Here is a 25,846-nt window from a genome sequence, read left to right as displayed (position 1 = left end):
AAGACAGAGAGAGGGAAGCAGGCTCCCTGCTGAGCAGAGATGCGGGACTTGATCCCAGGACCCTGAGATCATGACCTGAGCGGAAGGCAGCGGCTTAACCCACTGAGCCACCCAGGCACCCTCTCTTTTTGTTTTTTAACAAGGTTTTATTTGTTTGAGAAAGAGAGTGAGAGAGAGAGAGAGAGAAAACGTGTGAACGTGTGCACAAGCAGGGAAAGGGACAGAGGGAGAGAGGGAAGCCGACTCCCCTGCTGAGCAGGGTACTGGACAGCGGGCGGAGGGGGGGGGCAGTCAGGGCTCAATCCTAGGACCCTGGGATCATAACCTGAGCCCAAGGCACATGCTTAACAAACTGAGCCACCCACGTACCTGATTTAAACTCTTGATTAAAAAAATATAGAGCACCTTGGGACACCTGGGTGGCTAGGCAGGTTGAGCATCTCTTTTTTTTAAAATACACATTTTTTTTTAAATTAAGATTTTATTTATTTGACAGAGATCACAAGTAGGCAGAAAGGCAGGCAGAGAGAGAGGAGGAAGCAGGCTCCCTGCTGAGCAGAGGGCTCGATGCAGTGCTTGATCCCAGTACCCTGGGATCATGACCTGAGCTGAAGGCAGAGGCTTTAACCCACTGAGCCACCCAGACACCCCGAGCATCTGACTCTTGATATTGGCTCTAGTCATGATCTCAGGGTCGTGAGATGGAGCCCTACATAGGGTTCCATGCTTACTAGGGAGTCTGCTTGAGATTTTCTACTTCTTCTTCTTCTTTTAAAAATATTTATTTATTTATTTGACAGACAGAGATCACAAGTAGGCAGAGAAGCAGGCAGAGAGAGAGGAGGAAGCAGGCTCCCTGCTGAGCAGAGGGCTTGATGCGGTACTTAATCCCAGTACCCTGGGATCATGACCTGAGCTGAAGGCAGAGGCTTTAACACACTGAGCCACCCTGGTGCCCCAAGATTTTCTACTTCTGCCCCTACCCAGACCCCTGCTGATGTGCACACTCTCCCTCAAATAAATAAATAAATAAATACTAAAAAAACCAGTATCTTAAACCTCAATGTTTTGTCAAGTAGAGATCACAGAATTAAGAGTTATTTGACTTAAAGAGATTCAGTAATATATTGCAGTAGGAATGTAATAGAAGATATAGCAGACTGGGAAATAAACATAGTTCAGCATAGGTGAAAATAAATTTCAGACAAAGAACTAAATGTTGGGGTGCCTGGGTGGCTCAGATAGTTAAGCATCTGCCTTTCGCTCAGGTCATGATCTCAGTGTCCTGGGACTGAGCCCCACACTAAGCTCCCTGCTTGGTGAGGAGCCTGCTTCCCTCCCTCTCTGCTTACCTGTGATCTGTCAAAAAAATACATAAATCTTAAAAAAAAAAAAAGAAAAAGAAAAAGAAAAGAAAAAGAACTAAATGTTAAAAATATTTTAAAAAAGTTATTTGACCCAAGATGCTTTTGCACATCAAATCCTACTGTATTATGACCGTACATATAGGGACATTAGGCTGTCCAAATTCTGATACTATTTTTTCCAAAGAAAAACCAAAAAAACCCACCAAAAAACCAAAACCCAAATGTAATAACTTGTTTTCTATATAAATTTATTTTGATAATTCCGGAAATTTATCACAGGCTTTACAAAGTAGTACTGCCTTTTATGTGATCACCCTTTTTTCAAAAAAGATTTTATTTATTTATGGGAGGGGGAGGAGTACAAGCAGGGAAAGAGCAGGCAGACTCCCCCACTGAGCGCAGAGCTCAACTCTTCAGGCCTGATCCCACATCTCTGAGATCATGACCTCGGCTGAAATCAAGAGTTGGACACTTAATCAACTGAGCAACCCGGGTGCCCCCCAAAATTACCGTTTTTATTTTATTTTTAAAGATTTTGTTTATTTATTTGACAGACTGAGATCACAAGTAGGCAGAGAGGCATGCAGAGAGAGAGAGAGGGAGGGAGGAGGAAGCAGGGGAGCCAGATGCAAGGCTTGATCCCAGCACCCTGGGATCATGACCTGAGCTGAAGGCAGAGGCTTTAATCCACTGAGCCACCCAGGCACCCAAGATTACCGTTTTTATTATTATTTTTTAAGATTCTATTTATTTGACACAGAGAGAGAGAGATCACAAGTAGGCAGAGTGGCAGGCAGAGAGAATGGGGGAAGCAGGCTCCTGGCTGAGAAGAGAGCCCGACTGGGGGCTTGATCCCAGGACCCCGAGATCACTACCTAAGCCGAAGACAAAGGCTTAACCCACTGAGCCACCCAGGTGCCCCAAGATTACCGTTTTCAAAAAAATAATCTCTACACCTAATGTGGGGCTTCAACTTATAACCCTGAGATCAAGAGCTGCATGCTCTACTGACTGAGCCAGCCAGGTACCCCTTAACAGATCTCTTTCAAACCTCCATTTCTAATATTCTGTGATCTGAATGTCAATTCATGGAATATTTAAACATTTTTACAAACAAATAATATACTTTTTTTCCTTTCCCCTTTTACTGAAGGAATCTTACTGTTTTTAGTAGGTCTTCCTCACACAGCAGCCCCACAGTATAAGTGACTGATTACATTAGTGGATCTTCTCTAGTCACTTTACATTCTTTTTTTTTTTTTTTTAAAGATTTTATTTATTTATCAGAGAGAGAGGGGGGAGAGAGCGAGCACAGGCAGACAGAATGGCAGGCAGAGGCAGAGGGAGAAGCAGGCTCCCTGCCGAGCAAGGAGCCCGATGTGGGACTCGATCCCAGGACACTGAGATCATGACCTTAGCCGAAAGAAGCTGCGTAACCAACTGAGCCACCCAGGAGTCCCTAGTCACTTTACATTCTAAACAGATCATTGGAAATAGGCGCAGGTAATGACGACAATAAGGAGATAAGCTGACAGCAGAACACAGTGCTGTTTTCATACACAATTACTCAAAAACCATGGACCAGCTTTAATTGTGCACTGCAGGTAAGGGATGACAACAAAGTAACTCCGAACACCAAAATCAAAGGAAGGCTACCTCTGAGAACAGAATTAGAAAGTCACAATGTAATGAATGGGACCAGCCATCTGTGGAAAGCATTCTGAGATTGAGAGACCCCTCAAGTGGGAAGTATGACTAAAGTATGATAGTAACTAAGAAATTTCAAGGAATGTTCATTTGCTCAGTTTGCTTTTTTATTATCACTGGGGATGTAGGAGTGAAAGACAGAGTTCTTGTCTTTAAAAAAGAGTTTGGCAGTACAGAGAGTTAAATAAAACAACAATTAACGAGAAGGAAAGCAGGGTCCATTTCTGTTAGGATAAACTGTACTGAAAACCAACAAGAATTTCTAATGTTTACTTACCTAGTACTATCTAGGGGACAGAAAGAAGCCTGCTACTGGTAGATATAAGCATGGCAATTGGGAAAGCAGCAGAAACTGCTGTACAACAGAGATTTTCATTGGGTTGCACCACATGATTGCTTGTGTCCCTCTGCTCAGGGTCCAGGCTTACCAAGTCACCCTTCAATCATGACATCTTACTGATATAGTCAAGGATGTCCCCTAACATGCAATACAACTGCATTCAGAAAATGAAAAGGTGTATTCCTCATAAGAAACTGATTTTCTTTAAAAAAAAAAAAAAGAAAGAAAAGAGAGAGCGAGCGAGTGAGAGAGCGCATGAGCATGAGAGAGGGAAAGAGAGCATGAGAAGGGCGAGGGTTAGAGGGAGAAGACTCCCTGCCAAGCAGGGAGCCTGATGTGGGACTCAATCCTGGGACTCCAGGATCATGACCTGAGCCAAAGGCAGTCGCTTAACCAACTGAGCCACCAAGGGGTCCAGAAATTGATTTTCTGATTGCATCTGACCCTTTAGAGTTCGATTAGTATGAATAAGTTCTGCCGAAAGAGCTCTGAGCGACTAAACGGACCACGTTCTTATTTTCAAACCTGAGGACTAGACCATGACACACTGTGGCCGCATCAAGCACTCCCATTTTAGGAAGTACTATTATGTGGCCAAACGCTTTTACCTAGTTACATGCCCTTTCATAGTGTCTTCCAATTACCAAATGAAGTATTTTATCAAGTGTCTTGACTAGAAAGCAGAGAAATAATGAAAAGGGACCAGATCGTATTAGCAAAGAATATACTAATGCACCCATTGCTTACAGGCCAAACTTAACTTGGTCATGCTCAGTAGACTACCAGCCCATCAAATCAAAAACAAGAGCTGTGTTAAGTGGAGAATGTGGAGAGAGGAGAGCTACTCTGCATCAAGACTGTGTGAGATAAGTTTCTATTAACACTAGTGGCAAATGCCAATACTCAAAGAGCAAAGAATCCAGAAGAGAACCTAAAGAGAGCTCCAGCAGTCCCTCCACTTTAGTGACTCCTGGGATCTGACCATAGCCAACATGATGCTAATATAGAAAATTAAAGCACAGGGACACCTGGGTGGCTCAGTCCATTAAGCATCTGCCTTCGGCTCAAGTCATGATTCCAAGGTCCTGGGATCGAGCCCCACATCGGGCTCCCTGCACAGCTGGGAGACCACTTCTCCCTTTCCCCTCTCTCTGCCTGCCACGCTTCCCCTGCTTGTGTGCTCTGTCAAATAAATAAATAAAACCTTAAAAAAAAAAAGAATATTAAAGTATGTATGGAGCACAAATAAGTAGGTGTCTGAACTGCTAGAGTAACACCTTCAACTTTCCTTTCTGAGGTTATGAATTACTTACCTTTGTTGAAGTGAAACAACCAGAAACCATGGTTTTTACAATAGCAGAGTTGTGTTGCTATTTCTAATGTTCATCCTTATAATGCCTGGCAACTGTTGCCTGGGAATTTTGGGGGTCATGTTTTGTCACTGACGTTAAAACCTTAACAACATAATGGTGATGTCCTTTAGGAAATATTACAGGTTAATGCCATAGATTAGTTTAATTAGTTAATGCCATAGATAATTTTTTTCTGGATCACCACCCTTTAACAGTTTGGATTATTTTCCACTAAATTTTCTTTACATTTGTCTATAAATTCATCTGCTTATAATAAATCAGGATTACAGCATAAGAAAGAACAAAAATCATTCTTAACTTCCCACCTGAACCAGCCTGGATGATACTCAAAACCCAAGTTTTAGCCTTTGCTATGCTGTAGCCCCCAACATTCATATCCAGCACCTGTGTGTGTGTTAAGGTGATTCCTCAGGAGGGTGACTGTTCTGAATGCCCTGCCACAGAGATGGCACTTGTGTGGTCTCTCATCAGTGTGACTTTTCATGTGACGATCCAAATTTGAACGCCGTGGACATGTATAACTGCAAAGCTCACACTGGAATGTCTTCTTTACACCTATATGAAAAACAAAACACTTACTTCTTGCAAGGTTTCAAAGTGTTAAGTTTACTCCTAATGTTAAATTTCTACAAATAAATTTCATTAGTCTTTTTAAACTAAATCCAACTTAAGTCATATTGTATTGTTACTATTTCATGCCACTAATAGATTTGTCTTCAGGACTTAAAATGTACTGAATGTGGAAAAACTGTTATTCTGGCTAAAAGGACTGGTACCCAGCTCATGATCTTTATTAAAAAAAAAAAAAAGAGGAAAGAAAATTCCATTTACTAAAAAATAATTTACATACACCCTTATTTGCTTTATCCCAAAATGACTATGAGAATACAATGGATAAACTCATTTTACCTTTCTTTTTAATTTTTGTTGGTTTTGGAGGCTTCATGTTACCAACCACTTTCTCTGCATTAACCTCCGATAGCAGACCCTCCTGCTGCTCTTCCTCAAAATCGTAGACAGACACATCCACATCTTTGCCCTCCTCTGTGTAACGCAGTTTGCTCTTTTTGGTTTTCTTTGTTTTTTTGGCTGGTGGCTGATAATCTGGGTCTTTTTGCCAACTAGGATCTTCTTGAGGTGGAAGTTCTCCTTGCTCTAGTGTCTCCACCTCTCCATTGGCCCCTACTTTCACCACTTGAAACCCTTCAGGCAAAGGTAAGGTGTGACATATCATAGGTTCGCTTTCTGCAAGGCCCTCTTTAGACACTTCATTCTCATAAGCCCCCTGAAGTTCTTCTACTGAAGTGGTGGCAACAGGTACAGTCACAGGAACGGGTACTTGGACAAGCTGAAGCTCTCCTATGTTTATGGGCTGTTCCTCCATATTTACAACCTGCAAGGTTATGATCTGGGTATCGTCCACAGCAGCCTCTGCTTCCGGAGCGACTGTACCCTCCATTACTTCAGTCTTCATCTGAAGAAGGGTGGGATCCAGCTGTTCCATCATCACCATCTGTACACTGCTATTGACATCCTGGACCACCTCACCCCCATCAGTCTGGTTCTGGGGCAGGTGGCAAGTGTCCTCTTCCTGGCCCCCTTCCCGGCGTCTCTGGTAAGTCTTTCTTTCCTTTCCTTTAATGAAAGTTTCAGACTCTTCAACAATGGCTTCAACCGCCTCACCTTCCATTTCCCCTTCCTTTATTAAGGGAGAACACAGATTGTTATTTATTCTTTCATTCATTCCACAGATTATTTAAAATAAAGCTTGTCTAAGTGAAAATATATACATTTTAAAACAAAAGGACCCTTGAAAAATGAATTAGGAAATCAATGGTTGTTAATATTCAAAAAAGACAACAGGTATTATGAACCTCCTGATGGAAAAACAAACTACCATTATGAAGCAGTCTTATTAAACAAAACAAAAAATCTGAAAATAATCAAGTCTCTAAATCCAACCACCAATTAACAGGAAATTGGTGGCAGAATTTGTTTCTTTTTTAAAGATTATTTATTTGAGAGAATGTGTGTGCTTACAAGCAGGGGGGAGGGGCAGGGGAAGAAGCAGACTCCCTGCTAAGCAAGGAGCCTGATGAGGGGCTTGATCCCAGGAACCCGGAGATCGTGACTTCAGTCAAAGTCAGACACTTAACCAACTGAGCCACCCAGACGCCCTGGTGAGAGAGTATGTTAAATTATATTACCGGGATGAAATCAGTGTAATTGTGACTGAAGGAAACTCTGCAGGATTGATTACCCAGTTTCTTCTGCAAATAAATCACCAAGACAAAAATGAGAAGGATAGAGGGAGAATGTACACATCAATGGTTCTCAACCTGGATGAATGCCTCCAGGGGGCATTTGGCAAGGCCTGTGACATTTTTGGTTGTCACTACTAGGGTGGGTGGGCCACTAGCATCTAGTGCGTAGAGGCCAGAGATGTCATTAAGTACTCTGCTACGCACAGGTTCAGTCCTCCATAACAAAGAATTATTATTGGTCCATAAATGTCAATAGTACTGAGGTTGAGAAACGCTGACAGACAAAAAGAGATCTAAGAATTACTGTACTCGGGGGCTCCTTGGTGGCTTGGATGGTTGGGTGGCTGCCTTGGGCTTCTGTCATGATCCTGGGGTACTGGGATCGGCCCTGCGCTGGGCTCCCTGCTTCTCCCTCTCCTTCTATTGCTTCCCCTGCTTGTGCCCTCACTCTGCAAATAAATAAATAAAATCTTAAAATAATAATAATACAATATTGGGGCACCTGGGAGGCTCAGTCAGTTCAACTCTCTCTCTTTTTTTTTTTAAGATTTTATTTATTTATTTAACAAGAGAGAGACACAGCAAGAGAGGGAATACAAGTATGGGGAGTGGGAGAGGGAGAACAGGCTTCCCATGAAGCAAGGAGCCCGATGTGGAGCTCCATCCCAGGACCCTGGGATCACAACCTGAGCCTAAGGCAGCTGCTTAACGACTGAGCCACCCAGGCAACCCAGTCAGTTCAACTCTTGGTTTCAGCTCAGGTCATGATCTCAGGACCCTGGAATCAAGCTAGGCATAGGGCTCTGCACCCAGCAGGGAGTCTGCTTGAGACTCTCCCTCTGACCCTCCCTTTGCTCACAAGTGTGTGTGCACTTTCTCTCAAATAAATAAATCTTTGGGGCACCTGGGTGGCTCAGTGGGTTAAGCCGCTGCCTTTGGCTCAAGTCATGATCTCAGGGTCCTGGGGTCGAGTCCTGCATCGGGCTCTCTGCTCAGCAGCGAGCCTGCTTCCCCCCTCTCTCTCTGTCTGCCTCTCCATCTACTTGTGATTTCTCTCTATCAAATAAATAAATAAATAAATAAATAAATAAATAAATCTTTAAAGAAATACAGCAGACGCCTGGGTGGCTCAGTCAGTTAAGCGTCTTCCTTCAGTTTCAGTCATGGGTCCAGGAATTGAGCCCCGTATCAGGATCCTTGCTCAGTGGGGAGCCTGCTTGTCCCTCTCCCTCTGACTGCTAATCCCCCTGCTGTGTGCGTACCCTCTAATAAATAAAATGTTAAAAAAAAAAAAAAAAGAAATACAGCAATCAACCACAACATATGGACCTTTCTGGATCCTGATGCAAACCAACAAATTATTTAAAAAAATAGGACATGAGACAATTAGATTCATCTCTGGATTTTTTCCCCCCCAGTTCTGGGTATTTGATGATATTAAAGAATTATTAACAGAACTAGTTCAAATCCTTTACATTTCCTGTATCTATTAATAAAAACACTGGCAGAGGGCTTTGCTATTTTTAGCTAAATTCTACCTTAGAAAATATCCTATCATAGTGTTTTCTCACCGTTTTCTTGGATCCAGACTCCAATGATCCTGACTGTGGCTACCACACAACACTACCTCCTGTGTCATACCATCAATTTGACATTCATGTATCTCTCCTCTGTGAGACCATGAATTCCTTGAGGATAGGGACCATGTACAACAAGATATTTTTGCTTAACAGCACTATGACTAGGTTGGTAGATACTGCTAACTGAAGATAAAAAAAAAAAAAAAAAACCAGGAAAAGAAAAATGAGCCAATTCATAGTTTCTGGCTCTTAAATCTTGTGAGTACCAAAGTACCCAGACACTTAAGAGTAAAATGGACCTGAACAATCATCTAATTCACAAAATAATTGAAGTATATACAAGGTTAATTCAAAATTAAAGTGTTTTGTATTCTTGCCCTAGTCTTAAGTGAAGATTTTGGTACTTTACTTCCATTAGAGACACATTTCTCTATTCTCTGTTGGGACACCTTAACACTGTACCCACACAGGCAGTTAGAACCACCTATAAGGCAGTAAAAAGACCACAGAGGGACAGGTGAGGCCTGGTCCTGCATTCAAGGAGTTGCTATCTGTTTTACTTATTTATATATATATTTTTAAGATTTTATTTATTTATTTGACAGAGAGAGATCACAGTAGAAAGAGAGGCAGGCAGAGAGAGAGAGAGAGAGAGAGGGGAGCAGGTTCCCTGCTGAGCAGAGAGCCCGATGCGGGACTCGATCCCAAGACCCTGAGATCATGACCTGAGCCGAAGGCAGAGGCTTAACCCACTGAGCCACCCAGGCGCCCCCGTATTTTTTTTATAATATATTTTTAAAAGACTTTATTTGACAGAGAGGGATCATAAGCAGGAGGAATGGGAGAGGGAGAAGCAGGCTTCCCACTAAGATCGACGTGAGACTCGATCCCAGGATACTGGGAACATGACCTGAGTCAAAGGCAGCTGCTTAATGGCTAAGCCACCCAGGCACCCCATATTTACATATTTTTAGAAATTTATTTAATTAAGTAATCTCTATACCCAACGTGGGACTCGAACTCACAACCCTGAGATCAAGAGTCACATACTCTTCTGAATTAGCCAGCCAGGCACCTCTAAGGAGTTACTACCTAACTTAAGGGACAGAACAGGTACTATGGTTTAAGGTAAAGCAGGTAGGTATGGAGAACTCAACATAACCAATGTGAACTAGTCACACTGTAAATTCTCAACAGTCCCATGGGGTTGGTGCTATTACTGTGTTGGACAGCACTGCTATATATCTTTGTTACTCAAAGCATGGTCCAAGGACCAGCAGCAATGGCATAACCATGGAGCTTATCAGAAGCACAAAAAGTGGGCACCTGGGTGGCTCAGTGGGTTAAAGCCTCTGCCTTCAGCTCAGGTCATGATCCCAGTGTCCTGGGATCGAGCCCCGAGTTGGGCTGTCTGCTTGGCGGGGAACCTGCTTCCCCCCCTCTCTCTGCCTGTCTCTCTGCCTACTTGTGATCTCTGTCAAATAAATAAATAAAATCGAAAAAAAACCCAAAAAAACAAAACAAAAGACCCCACAAAACTTCAGGCTCTATTCTTTTTTTTTTTTTTTTTAAGATTTTATTTACATATTTGACAGAGATTACAAGTAGGCAGAGAGGCAGGCAGAGAGGAATGGGGAAGCAGGCTCCCTGCCGAGCAGAGAGCCCAAAGCGGGGCTCGATTCCAGGACCCTGAGATCACGACCTGAGCCGAAGTCAGAGGCTCAACCTACTGAGCCACCCAGGCACCCCTCTATTCTTTTTTCTTAATTCTTTTTTTTTTTTTTTTTAAGATTTTATTTACTTATTTGACAGACAGAGATCACAAGTAGGCAGAGAGGCAGGCAGAGAGAGAGGAGAAAGCAGGCTCCCCGCCGAGCAGAGAGCTCGATGTGGGGCTTGATCCCAGGACCCTGGGACCATGACCTGAGCCGAAGACAGAGGCTTTAACCCACTGAGCCACCCAGGCACCCCTTAAACAATTTTTTTTAAGTTTTTTATTTATTTAAGTAATCGCTACACCAAACTTACAACTCTGGAGCTCAAACTTACAACTCTGAGATCAAGAGTCATACACTCTTCCAACTGAGCCAGGTAGGTGCCCCTTCAGGCTCTCCTCTTGACCCACAGAATCAGAACTTGCAATTTAACAGATCTCCAAGTGATTTCCTACATTAAAGTTTGAGAAGTACTACTTTATACCACTGCTCTTCACAGATTTTTTAAAAAGAGAATTTTCAGGCCAGGAAGGTCCCCAAATTAGTACTCCAACAAGAATGGGTAATTCCAAATGCTAGAATTAGGGAGCAGAGAAAAAGCCCATCTATCTTGGTGACATTCTTGGGAAAAATACCAAGCAGAGAACAAAAAATTCATAAGCCAGAAATGCTAATACTGACCCTGCCAGACAATCACTACATAATCCCACGCTATTTAGATATCTTCTATTATAAAACTGGTGAAGGAAAAACATTTAATCTCTGAGCTCTGTCGGGTTGTAAAAAAACCCATCTCCCCTCTGGCTTGAACTTGTAAATATAAATAACTTATAAATAACCTGCTATAATAACTTGCTATAATAATCAAGTCTAACCTAAAAGAAATCACTGGAATTATAAACCAGGTAGAAAAGAAATGGTACAAGGAGTACAAACAAACCAACTGTGTTGCCAGGGAGCTGAGCAGACAGAGTATTCTCTCACTGAAAAAACACACGGCACAGGGTTCCTGAACATCAGCCTCTACTCAGGGTCTTGATAAGCAGCAGGTTCAGTTTTTACAGAGAAAAGTCAGATACAAAGTAGCAAGGCACAGGCCTCTCCCATACACTGCTTAGAAAACTCAAAGCATCCCCTCAAGCAGTGGATCTGTTTACCTAACTTTCCCCAAGAGAATGGAGTCCCTTCTCTGAATCAATAACTAACCTAATAGCCTGGACCAGGTCTCTCCTCCCACTCCCTGAGGACTGTGCTCTGCCAGCCCTCCCACCCCTTCCAGTTATGATCCATTTCTTCTCTTCCTCTACAAAATCAGCTGTTTCCACTCAGTTTCACTTAGCCACACAACATGCACAGAATACACTAACAAAGAGACTCTTAACTACAGGAAACAAACTGAGGGTAGCTGGAGGGGATGGGGTAATTGGGTGATGGGCACTGAAGAGGGCACTTGATGTAATGAGCTCTGGGTGTTATATGCAAGTGATGAATCACTAAATTATCTCTGAAAAAAGTAATATACTATATGTTAAACTGAATTAAAAAAAATACTCTTACACTCCCCCTCCTCTCCCCTTTAGTCAGCCATGTTTTCTACATTTTTCAAACATTTTTGTGGACCAACACTACTAAAAAGGGGTTTCCACATTCCTTCAGAACACAGTATTTTTTAATTATAGAAGTATAATCTAAAATATAAATATAATATATATATTTTATGTACTTCACTTTTTAGAGAAATCAGAAAAGTGAAGCACATAAAATATATTTTAAAGTTATTCATGGGGCACCTGGCTGGTTCTGTCGGGGGGGGGGTCTTGATTTCGGGATTGTGGGTTCAAACACCATATTGGGTGTACAGATTATTTTAAAAATAAAATCTTTAGGGGCGCCTGGGTGGCTCAGTGGGTTAAAGCCTCTGCCTTCAGCTCAGGTCATGATCCCAGGATCCTGGGATTGAGCCCCCCACCAGGCTCTCTGCTCAGTGGGGAGCCTGCTTCCTCCTCTCTCTTTCTGTTTCTCTGCCTACTTGTGATCTCTGTCAAGTAAATAAATAAAAATAAAATAAAATAATCTTAAAAAAAGTTATTGGGGTACCTGGGTGGCTCAGTGGGTTAAGCCTCTGCCTTTGGCTCAGGTCATGATCATCTCAGGGTCCTGGGACTGAGCCCTATGTCAGGCTTGCTGCTTAGCAGGGAGCCTGCTTCACCTTACCAACCCTCCTCACCCCCCCGCCTATGTGTGATCTCTGTCAGATAAAGAAAATCTTTAAAAAAAAGTTATACACAGGGGCGCCTGGGTGGCTCAGTGGGTTAAAGCCTCTGCCTTCGGCTCAGGTCATGATCCCAGGGTTCTGGGATCGAGCCCCACGTCGGGCTCTCTGCTCAGCGGGGAGCCTGCTTTCTCCTCTCTCTCACTCTGCCTGCCTCTCTGCCTACTTGTGATCTCTGTCTGTCAAATAAATAAATAAAATCTTTAAAAAAAAAAAAAAAGTTATACACAATTCCTATACCTAGAGATAATCACCTAGCCCTTTTGTTTTCTTTTCCCCCTTATGGATATGTATTTTTATATAGATGAGATGACATCATATACTTAGTTTGCACACCCTTGTATAAGGCTTTGCCTGCCTTTAGAACATATCCATACTGAAAAGGACTCCACTCACTCTTTAGCCTCAGTGGTCCCTCTCTTTGGTCCATAAGCACCATATACCGGGAACCATAACAGCTAACCCAAAGGCCTTCCCCTCACCCTCCATCTCAGTTTCTCTGGCAATTGACAGCATGAAACTTGTATTCCTACTTCATTAGCCTCTTTACTCCCTCTGTCCTTCCTAGGTCTCTTCTTTGCCTCTAAGAGCTGCTCCACCTGCCCCTTCCAACACATCAAGGCTCTATTCCTTTCTCTATTGCCACTCCAGGTGCCAGCCTTTTTAGTTCAGCTATTTCCAGAGATCTTTCAAATCCATATCTGTATTTCCTTAATTTCACTCTCTATAGGAGATCTCTCCATATGGATGTCTGGCTATCACATTCAATTCAATGGCACTGGAAAAGGAATAAGGAGACTGGACTATAGTCCCTAATCCATGACTGACCGAAGTGCTTAGAAAGTGGGTTGGTCTCCTGAAGAACAGCTCTTTTCAGGACACCTGGGTGGCTCAGTTGGTTAAGCATCTGCCTTCGGCTCAGGTCATGATGCCGGGGTCCTGGGATCGAGTCCCACACTGGGCTACTTTCTCAGCGGGGAGCCTGCTTCTTTCTCTGCCTCTGCCTGCTTGTGCTCTCTCTGTCAAATAAATAAATAAAATCTTAAAAAAAAAAAACCCACAACAGATCTTTTGCATATTTCTGTCATCCTGGTGACAAAGGGAAGCTTACAAACATTTGTTTTAGGAGTCTGGTTCTTCCTCTCCCTCTGTTCCTCCCTCTCCCTGACCCCTGCTCAAGCTCTCACTCCCTCCCAAATGAACAAAATCTTGAAAAATCATTCGATCGACTTCTACAATAGGGCCAAAGAAGGTTCCCTCAGATTGTGACAGTGCGATCTTGGCACTTGCAAATGTTGGGGCCAGCAGAGAGGAAAACTGGCACCTGAACACTTATCTGCCCTTGCTGACTACTGGTCGAGTGGGAGGATGCAAAAGCCTGGCCTATAACAGGGGCCCTTATGGTTTGGCCATGCTCTTTCCAACTGGCCTGGCCTGCAACCTTGGGAACCTACTGGATCAGACCTCTCCCTCTTGTCTCAGTTTTCTCTTTTCCTTTCTTTTTTAAATATTTATTTATTTGACAGAGAATCACGAGGAAGGCAGAGTGAGAAAGGGGGAAGCAGGCTCCCTGCCGAGCAGATAGCCTGATGTGGCCCGATCCCAGAACCCTGAGATCATGACCTAAGCCGAAGGCAGAGGCTCAACCCACTGAACCACCCAGAAGCCCCATCTCAGTCTTTTCTCTGCCAGCTTTGTGTTGCTCAAATCTTTCACATCTTAAATCTTCTTTAATCCATTCAATAATTTAGCATCTGCCATTTCTGTATTCCTTCCATGGTTAATCTCACACTAGCTGTTTCCATTCCTTTATTTCTTTTCTATGCCTTCAGTCTGGTTTCTGTTCCCCAAATTCTCTACTGAATTGCTCTAAGGGGTACAATGGCCCTTAACTAGTAAATCCAAAGGAGACTTTCTCTGTCCTGATCTGACTTGACCTCTCTGTGGAATTCAGCATTCTAGTCTAGGCTTTATCCCAGAATTATGCCAGACCATCAGGAAAAAAAGCTGGGTATATTTGTGTCACATGGTCTTATCCCCTACAGAGCTGCTTTCACCAAGTTTTGTTTTGGCCTTATGCCCTTGGCTTACACTAAAGGATATGTGGGAGAAATTTTTGAGTTACATGCTTGAAAAAGGTTTTCTTTAACTAAGGAATTTTCTTTCATTGTTAAGACCTGAGTAGCAGGATCTGAGTTACCATTTTTTTTAGTTGGCCACACCCTGATCACTTTTTTTTCCCCCTCTCAAGCTATATAATAATAGCCTTCTATTCTAATTTGTATTTTCTAGGGTTCTGATTTTCTTTCTTTTTTTTTGAGACAGAGAGGAAGAAGGTGGACCTGGGCAGAGACAGAATCCCAAGCAGGCTCTATGCCCAGTGCAAAGCCTGATGCAAAACTCAATCTCACGACCCTGAACTGAAACTGAGAAGCAAGGGGCACCTGGGTGGCTCAGGTCATGATCCCAGAATCCTAGGATCGAGCCCCACATCAAGCTCCCTGCTCAGCAGAAAGCCTGCCTCCCCCTCTCCCTGCTACTCTGCTTGTTTGTGTTCTCTATCTCGCTGTCAAATAAATAAGTAAAATCTTAAAAAAAAAAAAAAATTCCCATTAAAAAAAAGAAACCTATCAAAATAAAAATAACCTCAACTAAAAATGTGAAGACCGGGGCACCTGGGTGGCTCAAAGCCTATGCCTTCAGCTCAGGTCATGATCTCAGTGTTCTGGGATCGAGCCCCGCATTGGGCTCTCTGCTCAGCAGGCAGCCTGCTTCCTCTTCTCTCCCTGCCTGCCTCTCTGCCTATTTGTAATCTGTCTATCAAATAAATAAATAAATAATCTTAAAAAAAAAAAATGTGAAGACCTATTTCAAGACTACAAAAACTCTCCCAAGACCATAAAAGACCTCACTAAACAGGGACGCTACTATGTTTATCCATGATCAGAAAGGCCAAACATGGGGCACGTGAGTGGCTCAGTTGGTTAGGCACTGCCTTTCCCACAGGTCATGATTCCAGGACCTTGGGATCAAGTCCCATGTCGCGCTCCCTGCTTAGCAGGGTGTCTGCTTCTCTCTGTCTCTCCTCCTCCCTGGCTTGTGCGGGCGCACGTGTTCTCTCTCTCTCAAAAAAAAAAAAAAAAAAAAAAAAAAAAGGCTGGAGACAGAAAACTCCTCATTCTTTCTCCTTTACGTAAGGTAATTCTCAAAATGTCTGAAAAATAAACAAGATGATGATAAGAGCAATAAAATTTCCAAAAAATGAAAGCAACCTTCTATTTCCAAATATTAACATGTTATAAAGCCACAATAATTAATGTAGTGTAACTGGCACTATCACAAATAGCCTATCTGAACAGAAGAGACAATCCAGAAACAACCCCTAGAACATAAAAAGCTGTCCTTTTAAAAATTAGTTGGTAGCAGAGGATTACTCCATAAAAAGTGCCAAAAAACTATTAAGCTACTTGGAAAATACTGACACACACACACACACACATTAAAAACAACACAACAACAAAAAGAACCCACCTTGAAAAAAGATATAGGTGAAGAGCCTTCTGATCTCAGAATGAGGAAGGCTTTGTGCTAAGACACAGAAATAACAGGGAGAAACCAGAGTAAATTACTGAAATTTTGACCATAAAGATTTTATTTATTTGACAGAGAGAGACACACAGCAAAAGAGGAAACACAAGCAGGGGGAATAGGAGAGTGAGAAGCAGGCTTCCTGCTGAGCAGAGAGCCTGATGTGGTGCTCGATCCCTAGGAACCCGGGATTATGATCTGAGCTGAAGGCAGATGCCCAATGAATGATCTACCCAGGCTTCCCCGCAAAAATTCTTTTTTTTTTTTTTAAAGATTTTTATTTATTTGTCAGAAAGAGAGAACACACACAAGCAGGGAACACAGAAGACAGAGGGAGAAGAAGCAGGCTCCTGGTTGAGCAGGGAGACCAACACAGGACTCAATCCCAGGACCCTGGGATTATGACCTCAGCTGAAGGCAGATGCTTAACTGACTGAGCCATCCAGTGTTCCTCCCCCACCCCAAAAAATTCTTATGACAAAAACATTGAACAAAATTAAAAAGAAAACAGTCAACAAAGAAAATAAGTATTTGTAGCATATGTGACAAAGGATTAACATCCTTATCAAACGACTGTAAAATTTATGAGAAAAAGATGAACACCAAAAGGGATAAAAAAAAAAGCTGAGCAAAGGACACAAATAAATGACAAAAAAAAAAAAAAAAAAAAAAAAGAAAGGAAGGAAAAAGAACTTCTTTAAGACTAAATCAAACAAAAAAGCCAATTAATGTAACATGACAGCATGTTATGTCTATTAAACTGCTAAGGCTGTTTTATTTATTTATTTAAAAGATTTTATTATTTATTTGACACAGAGAGATCACAAGTAGGCAGAGAGGCAGGCAGAGAGAGGGGGAAGCAGGCTTCCTGCTGAGCAGAGAGCCTGATGTGGGGCTTGATCCCAGGACTCTGGAATCATGACCCGAGCTGGAAGCAGAGGCTTTAACCCACTGAGCCACCCAGGGGCCCGCTATGGCTGTTTTAAAGGAGAGTCCCTAATGTTGGTCATGGTGCCATGAAATCAGCAAGGTAACTGGTGATATGAATCAAGAATTTTCAAAATATTCAAATTGGTGGCCCAGTAACTCCGCTTCACTTCATGCCCAGAAATAATGAGAGATGAACATTAAGATTATAAAGATATTATTTTAAGTTTATTTATTTATTTAATCTCTATACCCAATGCGGGGCTCAAATTCATGACCCCGAGAGATCAAGAGTCACAAACTCTTTTAACTAAGCCTGACTAATTATAAACAACTTAGAAGTACAACCACAGGTAAATAGTTAAAACCTGGAAAATGATACATCCACAAAGTATAATATTATGTAGACACTGACAAATCACATTTCTTTTTTTATTTTTTTAAAGATTTTATTTATTTATTTGACAGAGAGACAGAGATCACAAGTAGGCAGTGAGACAGACGGAGAGAGAGGGAAGCAGGCGCCCCGCTGAGCAGAGAGCCTGATGAGGGGTTCAATCCCAGGACCCCAAGATCATGACCTGAGCCGAAGGCAGAGGCTTAATCCACTGAGTCACCCAGGCGCCCCCCAAAAATCACATTTCAATATAATGCCTAGGGACGCCTGAGTGGCTCAGTTGGTTAAGCGGCTGCCTTCGGCTCAGGTCATGATCCCAGCGTCCTGGGATCGAGTCCCACATCCGGCTCCTTGCTTGGCGGGGAGCCTGCTTCTCCCTCTGCCTCTGCCTGCCACTCTGTCTGCCTGTGCTCGCTCGCTCTCTCTCCCTCTCTCTCTCTCTGACAAATAAATAAATAAAATCTTAAAAAAAAAAAAAAATATAATGCCTAATATGAGGTAAATGCTCATTCCATATTGGAAAAAGGAGCAAAGGGACAGGAGAAGCAGAATGGATAGTCATTGAAAGCTTAGGTCCCCCAGCCAAAAACTTGCACCCCAATTCTGGTTCCTCTACCAATCTAGCAGTGTGACACGGAGTGAGATATGCTACCCTCTGTGCTTCTGTTTCCTTTTGTACAAAACAGGGACAATAATGGTATCCATTTCACAGGCTGTCATAAACACTCAACAGAACAATGCACACACAAAGCCTGGCTCCAATGCTCCTCTGTATCATTACACTGTGCTCCTCTGGATCCTCCACCCCAGAGGGTAAGGAATACATGTTAACCAAACAAATATATAACCTTTCTGTTTTCTAGAATCCTTTTTTTTTTTTTTAAAAGATTTTATTTGAGAGAGAAAGAGAGTATGTGGGCACATAAGTGGGGGAAGGGGAGGGAGGAGGGGAAAGGGAGGAGGAGAAGCAGACTCCCCACCAAGCAGGGAGCCCAATGAGGGGCTTGGTCCCAGGATCCTGGGATTGTGACCCGAGCCACCGAGGTGCCCCAGTGTCCTAGAATTCTAATCACAAACCTTACATAAATGTTCCCCACTAAACTGTCTTCTCTGATAAACTACTGAATTTCTATATGATGAAGGTAGCATCCAGAGGACAGAACCTGGTAACTAACCAATTCTAGGAAAGAGCCAAAAAGGAACAACAGCATCCCAGATTGTTCCCTCTTTACTCATCTGTCCAGCATATTGCTGCCTGATAAAACCTTCTTTCTGAAATGATGTGCAAAAACGCATGGTGGTTGAGGCTTATTTAATCAACTCCACACTCTTTCTTTTTCCTTTTTTTCTAAAGTAATCTCCATGCCCAATGCGGGCTCAAACTCATGATCCTGACATCAAGAGTCACATGCTGTCTGGACTGAGCCAGCCAGGCACCCTTCAACTCCAAACTCTTTAGCTTCACTCTCAGAACTCTGTACAGTTCATTCCCATCGTTTCCACCCACCCAACTTCATCTTCTGGGCATCTTCTAAACAAGTGCCTATTGTCTTGTTCCCCTCCCAGCTCAAGTGATCCCCTAATCACATCTTCCCCCCCAAAATGTTTATTAAAGATTTTATTTATTTACCTGTCAGAGAGAGAGAGAGAGACAGTGCACAAGCAGGAGAATGGAAGGCAGAGGGGGAAGCAAGCTCCCCGCTGAGCAAGGAGCCTGATGTGGGACTTGATCCCAGGACCCTGGGATCATGACATGAGCCAAAGCAGATGCTTAATCAACTGAGCCACCCAGGCATCCCTAAACCACATCTTCTTCTTCTTTTCTTTTTTTTTAAAGATTTTTGTTTATTTATTTGATAGAGAGATCACAAGTAGGCAGAGAGGCAGGCAGAGAGAGAGAGAAAGGGAAGCAGGCTCCCCGCTGAGCAGAGAGCCCAATGCGGGGCTCAATCCCAGGACCCCAGGATCATGACCTGAGCCGAAGGCAGAGGCTTAACCCACTGAGCCACCCAGGCGCCCCCCTAAACCACATCTTCTTAAGTGCAAACTGACTTCATGTTTGTCTGGTTTTCATTGTGTTATACTGTTCTATGATTATGTCTTTTCCCCACATAGTCTATTAGCTTGTTGAGGGGAGGAACTATGCCTTTTACTTCTGTATCCTCTATATCAATAAACACAGAACAGTGTTATGTAAACAGCAGACACTCAATATTGATTTTACTGTCACACGAAACACATATAGATGTTTTCTGCCCATGACAAGAGCAGGAAGGAATTTATGGAAAATCAAAATATTGTATGCTAAGTGGAAGTTTAACTATATGAATTTATTTCCTTTATTGTTGTTTGTGTCATTTCTTTTCTGTGCTGAGTGTGGGTGTGTGTGTCATTTCTTAAATAAAGAAAAATAAATATGTCCTAACAACATAATTATAGGTTACATTAAAAAAATCCCACCACATAAAAATAAAGGCTGGCTAGCTCAGTCAGTAGAGCATGCGACTGTTGATCTCAGGGTCATGAGTTCAAGCCCCATAATGCATGCAGAGCTTGCATTACTTAAAATAATTTTTTTAAAAATAAACTTAAAAAAAAAAAAAGATTTTATTTATTTGACAGACTGAGATCACAGTAGGCAGAGAGACAAGCAGAGATAGAGGAGGAAGCCGGCTCTCTGCTGAGCAGAGAGCCCGATGCAGGGCGTGATCCCAGGACCCGGGGATCATGACCTGAGCCGAAGGCAGCTTTAACCACTGAGCCACCCAAGTGCCCCTTAAAATAAATGTTTAAAAACTAATAATAAAATCACTTGTACCATGCACTGCTCAATAAATATGTTCTAGATGAAAAATATTTTAAAAATAGGGGCGCCTTGGGGCGCCTGGGTGGCTCAGTGGTTAAGAAGCCTCTGCCTTCGGCTCCGGTCATGATCCCAGAGTCCTGGGATCGAGCCTCACATCCGGCTCTCTGCTCAGCAGGGAGCCTGCCTCCTCCTCTCTCTCTCTCTGCCTGCCTCTCTGCCTACTTGTGATCTGTCTGTCAAATAAAAAAACCTTTTTTTTTTTTAAAAGATTTTGTTTATTTATTTGAGAGAGAGAGAGCATGAGAGGGTAGAAGGTCAGAGGGTGAAGCAGACTCCCCGTGGAGCTGGAGCCCGATGTGGGACTCGATCCCGGGACTCTGGGATCATGACCTGAGCTGAAGGCAGTCGCTTAACCAACTGAGCCACCCAGGTGCCCCTAAATAAAAAAATCTGAAAAAAAAATAGGGGCGCCTGGTTGGCTCAGTGGGTTAAAGCCTCTGCCTTGGGCTCAGGTCGTAATCCCAGGGTCCTGGGATCAAGCCCCGCATCAGGCTCTCTGCTCAGCAGGGAGCTTGCTTCCTTTCCTCTCTCTCTGTCTGCCTCTCTGCCTACTTGTGATCTCTGTCTGTCAAATAAATAAATAAAATCTTTTTTTTTAAAGATTTTTATTTATTTATTTGACGGACAGAGATCACAAGTAGGCAGAGAGGCAGGCAGAGAGAGAGAGGAGGAAGCAGGCTCCCTGCTTGTGCAGAGAGCCCAATGTGGGGCTTGATCCCAGGACTCTGAGATCATGACCTGAGCTGAAGGCAGAAGCTTTAACCCAATGAGCCACACAGGCACCCCAAATAAATAAAATCTTAAGAAAAAAAAAAAAAGGTGACTATGCTGATGTTGACAATAAGGTTTAGTAATTTATCACCCAGATTATGGCTGTACAGCCAGTATGTCAGATATTTCCCAAAGGAAATCAACCAAAATAACCTTTTATACTTATCAATACAGAATTTAGTCCTTTGTGGAGCTCAGTTATTAAAAAATACACATATTCTAAGAATAATAGATGGGTATGAAGAATAAGATAGTAGAAAAGGATGATTTCCTAGTAGTCTACAAATAAAACTACCACAACTTTTTAATATACTGCTGTCCTTTACAATGGACAACTGATTGCTAAAAAACCCCAACTTATTTCCTGAAGCATATCAGAAGACTATCTATACACCCTTCCCAAGAAATAGTGATCCCAAGTTCCCATGATTGTAAGAACACAGTATATAATACATGTAACATATAAAACATGTTAATCAACTGTTTAGATCGTTAGTGAGGCTTCTGGTCAACAGCTATTAGTAGTTAAGTTTTTTGGGAGTTAAAAGTAATACCCGTATTTTCAAGTTGGAGATGGAGTGTCGGGGGCACTGGATTCCCTAACTCCACATTGTTTAAGGGCCCATTGGAGTGTGATGAGCGCTGTAACAGGGATTAACATACTTCCCACTACCCTGGCACAAAGGATGGCTTAAGTGAGTAAAAGAGGGCTTCAAGGAAAGAAAACGCTAAGGCTGGATCTTAAAGGATGAGATGGACCTTGATAGGCAAACTACAGTAGAGAGGAACATGCTAAAAGAGGAGACAGTAGGTGGGGGAAAAATTTAAATATGTATGGAATCACACAAATTCTCTGCAAATAAATTCAACATAACTGAATGGAACCATACTAAACCATCTCATGTTTATTAGGGTGACCTGGCTTCAGAAGCTATGTTTTGATTCCTCAGTAAAAGTATCCTGTTTATTTCGCTTGTTGAACATTTACAAATGAAACCGAAGACAAAGTTTATCTGGAAGTCAACACACTAGTGCCATAGTACCAAGTGAAAGCTGGTTCCCAACCACATGCTACCCTCTCTGCTTTTGACACTTTTACAGGCATACAGCAACTTAATGCCTCACTTCTTTTTGTGCTCCCAAGGGTGACAATGTCAGGAACTACCATATCTCTGCTTTGCTCTAAGCCCTGAAAGCACCTCAGAGTTACACTGTCTTTGGAGTAGTCCTACAGTCTTTCACTGCTGAGAATATGAGGAAGGCTGAGGATCTATGGCAAGTCTATTTTTTTTTAAGATTCTATTTATTTATTTGACAGACAGAGATCACAAGTAGGCAGAGAGGCAGGCAGAGAGAGAGAAAGGGAAGCAGGCTCCCTGCTGAGCAGAGCCTGATGCGGGCTCGATCCCAGGACCCTGGGATCATGACCTGAGCTGAAGGCAGAGGTTTAACACACTGAGCCACCCAGACACCCCTATGGCAAGTCTATTATTTTGAATAAATAAATATGTCATAAAAAGGAACAGATTACACACACACAATATAGAATTTATAGAACATGCAAGAGGGACATCTATGGATTTGGGAGCAGATTCTACCTAAGCAGTGGTTCCCAAACCTGGATGATACCAGAATCACCTGGTGAGCTTTAAAATACATAGATCCCACAGATTCTTGATCAGTAGATCTAGGGTGGAAGAGACTTTACTCCAAAAGGTCCCCAAAAGTGACTGATATAGAACCTCTCCTGATCATGGCTCCAAAATAAGTGACCTAGAATACAATAGTTCTCCACCCTAAATACAGGTCTACATAAATCCAAGCTACTCAAAAACCCATGGCTTTCTACTAAGAGAACTTTTGGTTCATTCTTCAAAACAAATAACTATTTTGTTATTTAGAGAAAAATCTACAAAGTCTACCTCAAAACTTGTATGGTTCCCAAATAAGCAATAATGGAATGTACAACCAAAGAAAGAAGTCCTAAAAAGTTTTACATCTACAATGGGTACCATCAATAACAAAATCTTTCTCTACAAGGTATGAACAAGCTCAACACATCACACAAAAAAAAAAAAAAGAAGAAGAAGAAAAATGGACATACGTAGCAAGAGTGAACTTCTGGTTTTGCAATTTGTCTCAGTGACCATGTGGTCAATGCTTGAGTATCTCTATAACTCAGTACTCACTCATGAAGGCTACTTGGTGAAACCGAGACACTTTTATTTATTTGACAGAGAGACATGGTGACAGAGGGAACACAAATAGGGGGAGTGGAAGGGGGAGAAGCAGGCTTCCTGCTGAGTAGGTAGCCCAATGCAGGGCTTGATCCCAGGACCTTGGGATCATGAGCCAAGCTGAAGGAGATGCTTAACGACTAAGCCCCCACTCAAGACCATTTTTAATTGGTAAATGGGGTCTCCTATAAGGTCAGTGTTAAATCAGAAGCCAACAGGTTAAATTTAACAACGTTTACCCATACTAAAGGCATAATAATGATAATAAATGGCATTATGAGGTCTCTGAACAAAAATCAAGTAACAGTTATATTGAAAAAAAAAAGTAAGATATTCTTAGTGAGTAAACACTGTAGTAGCATGAAGTATGGATAAGAGCTAAAGTGCTACTCAATAGAACAAAAGAAATCTGAAAAACAGAAAAAGGATATACATGTATAGGAACAGAGACATACAGAAGTTTAAACAATGAAAGAAATAGAATGTTACTTTAAACTAATTATTAGTTTATGAAAACAAGTAATTTGTCAATTTGGCTACTCCTTAAAAACATGGAAACAAATACAGGAAAGGAGATAAAGGCAAAAGCTTAACCAAGAAATTGTGGGGAAAATTATGTATTTGTAAATACCCAAAAGACATGACAAGGAGAGAAGAATCAAAGACCATGTCTGACAAGGGAATGGAAAGAAAAAAAAGAAAAGATAAAATTTATTCTAGGGGCGCCTGGGTGGCTCAGTGGGTTAAGGCCTCTGCCTTGGGCTGAGGTCATGATCTCAGGGTCCTGGGACCGAGCCCCAAATTGGGAGCAGAGAGCCCTCCTTTCTCTCTGCCTACTTGTGATCTCTGTCAAATAAATAAATAAAATCTTTAAAAAAAAATTCTATTCTAAACAGCTAACCATGTCACTATTACTTTATAGTTTCAACATATATTCACAACAAAAAATTTTAATTGGAGTAGAAAGTTAAAGATATAAATAGAACAGGGACACAAGAAATACTGAAAGGAATTAGGGTACCCTCTATTATCTTATTAATTTTTTAAAGATTCTTTATTTCTTTATGTAACACAGAGAGGGATCACAAGTAGGCAGAGAGGCAGGCAGAGAGAGAGGAGGAAGCAGGCTCCCGGCTGTGTAGAGAGCCTGATATGGGGCTTGATCCCAGGACCTTGAGATCACGACCTGAGCCAAAGGCAGATGCTTAACCCACTGAGCCACCCAGGCGCCTGGTATCCTCCACTATTATAGAATACTTACAAACAAACCTCTGTGAATATAAAATATCTTATACCTGCTTTATGATATATGATCATGACCATGCCATGCCAGAGGTGTTATACCAGAATTAATAGAGAAATAAAAAGTAGTGGGCTGAAACAATTTATAACTTTCAATGGCCCAACTGGACAATACTAAAAATAGGTGCTAACCAACAGTGACCTCCAACAATGGTTTGTTCTTATCAAAGAGAAATGACTGAAGGATTAAGAAGTCCTGAATTACAAGGAAAGAAGTAAATAAGCTCAAATCCAAACAGTGCTGGTACTGGAGACCAAGCATTAGTATTACTGATGGTCAGAGTCTAGAGTCTAATAATGCAGTGTATACATGGACAACCTTTAAAGTTGGTGACAATGTTAAAAAAGAAATTCTGACACATACTAAAAACCTAACATATGCCAGTGCACTGGTATACTATATTCAAGGGTAGTAACAAAGTATAGTCTTTATGCTGTTTTTTCCTTTTCTTAAAGATTTTATTTATTTTTTGACAGAGAGAGACATAGCTAGAGAGGCAGCACAAGCAGGGGGAGCGGGAGAGCAAGAACAGGTTTGCCAAGGAGCTGAATCCCAGGACCCTGGGATCATGACCTGAGCCGAAGGCAGATGCTTAACAAAGGAGCTACCCAGACGTCCCTCCCATCATTTTTTCTATAAATATACATGGATTTATATTTCTGTCAAAAGAGATCTAGGGCGCCTGGGTGGCTCAATGGGTTAAGCCTCTGCCTTTGGCTTAGGTCATGATCTCAGGGTCCTGGGATCAAGCCCCACATCGGGCTCTCTGCTCAGCGGGGAATCTGCTCCCCCTCTCCCGCTCTGCCCACCTCTCTGCCTGCTTGTGATCTCTGTCAAATAAATAAATAAAATCTTAAAAAAAAAAAAAAAATGATCAGGGCGCCTGGCTGGCTCAGTGGGTTAAAGCCTCTGCCTTCAGCTCAGGTCATGATCTCAGGGTCCTGGGATCGAGCCCCACATCAGGCTCTCTGCTCCGCAGGGAGCCTGCTTCCTACTCTCTCTCTGCCTACTTGTGATTTCTCTGTCAAATAAATAAGCAATATCTTTAAAAAAAAAAAAAGTGATCTGGGGCGCCTGGGTGGCTCAGTGGGTTAGGCCTCTGTCTTCGGCTCAGGTCATGGTCTCCCGAGTACTGGGAT

The 25,846-nt window shown here is 42.3% G+C and overlaps 1 protein-coding gene across 3 annotated transcripts in view; it reads right to left on the bottom strand.

The window, feature by feature from the left end:
• CTCF (CCCTC-binding factor) overlaps positions 1–25,846 on the bottom strand; it is a 54,811-nt gene that overhangs the window by 15,816 nt on the left and 13,149 nt on the right. For all 3 annotated transcript variants that reach the window (XM_045076178.1, XM_045076177.1, XM_045076179.1), the window contains 2 exons: positions 5,697–6,486; positions 5,172–5,342 (listed from right to left, as the gene is read on the bottom strand). In XM_045076178.1, the coding sequence (XP_044932113.1) occupies positions 5,172–5,342; positions 5,697–6,477 (952 nt within the window). In that variant the 5' untranslated portion in view covers positions 6,478–6,486. The remainder of the gene's footprint in view (positions 1–5,171; positions 5,343–5,696; positions 6,487–25,846) is intronic.

Source organism: Mustela putorius, unplaced genomic scaffold (genome assembly GCF_011764305.1).
Source record: "Mustela putorius furo isolate JIRA1106 unplaced genomic scaffold, ASM1176430v1.1 tig00000174_pilon_pilon_pilon, whole genome shotgun sequence".
Lineage (NCBI taxonomy): Eukaryota > Metazoa > Chordata > Mammalia > Carnivora > Mustelidae > Mustela > Mustela putorius.
The sequence above is the reverse complement of the archived record's forward strand: the minus strand, read 5'-3'. Positions and strand labels throughout refer to the sequence as shown.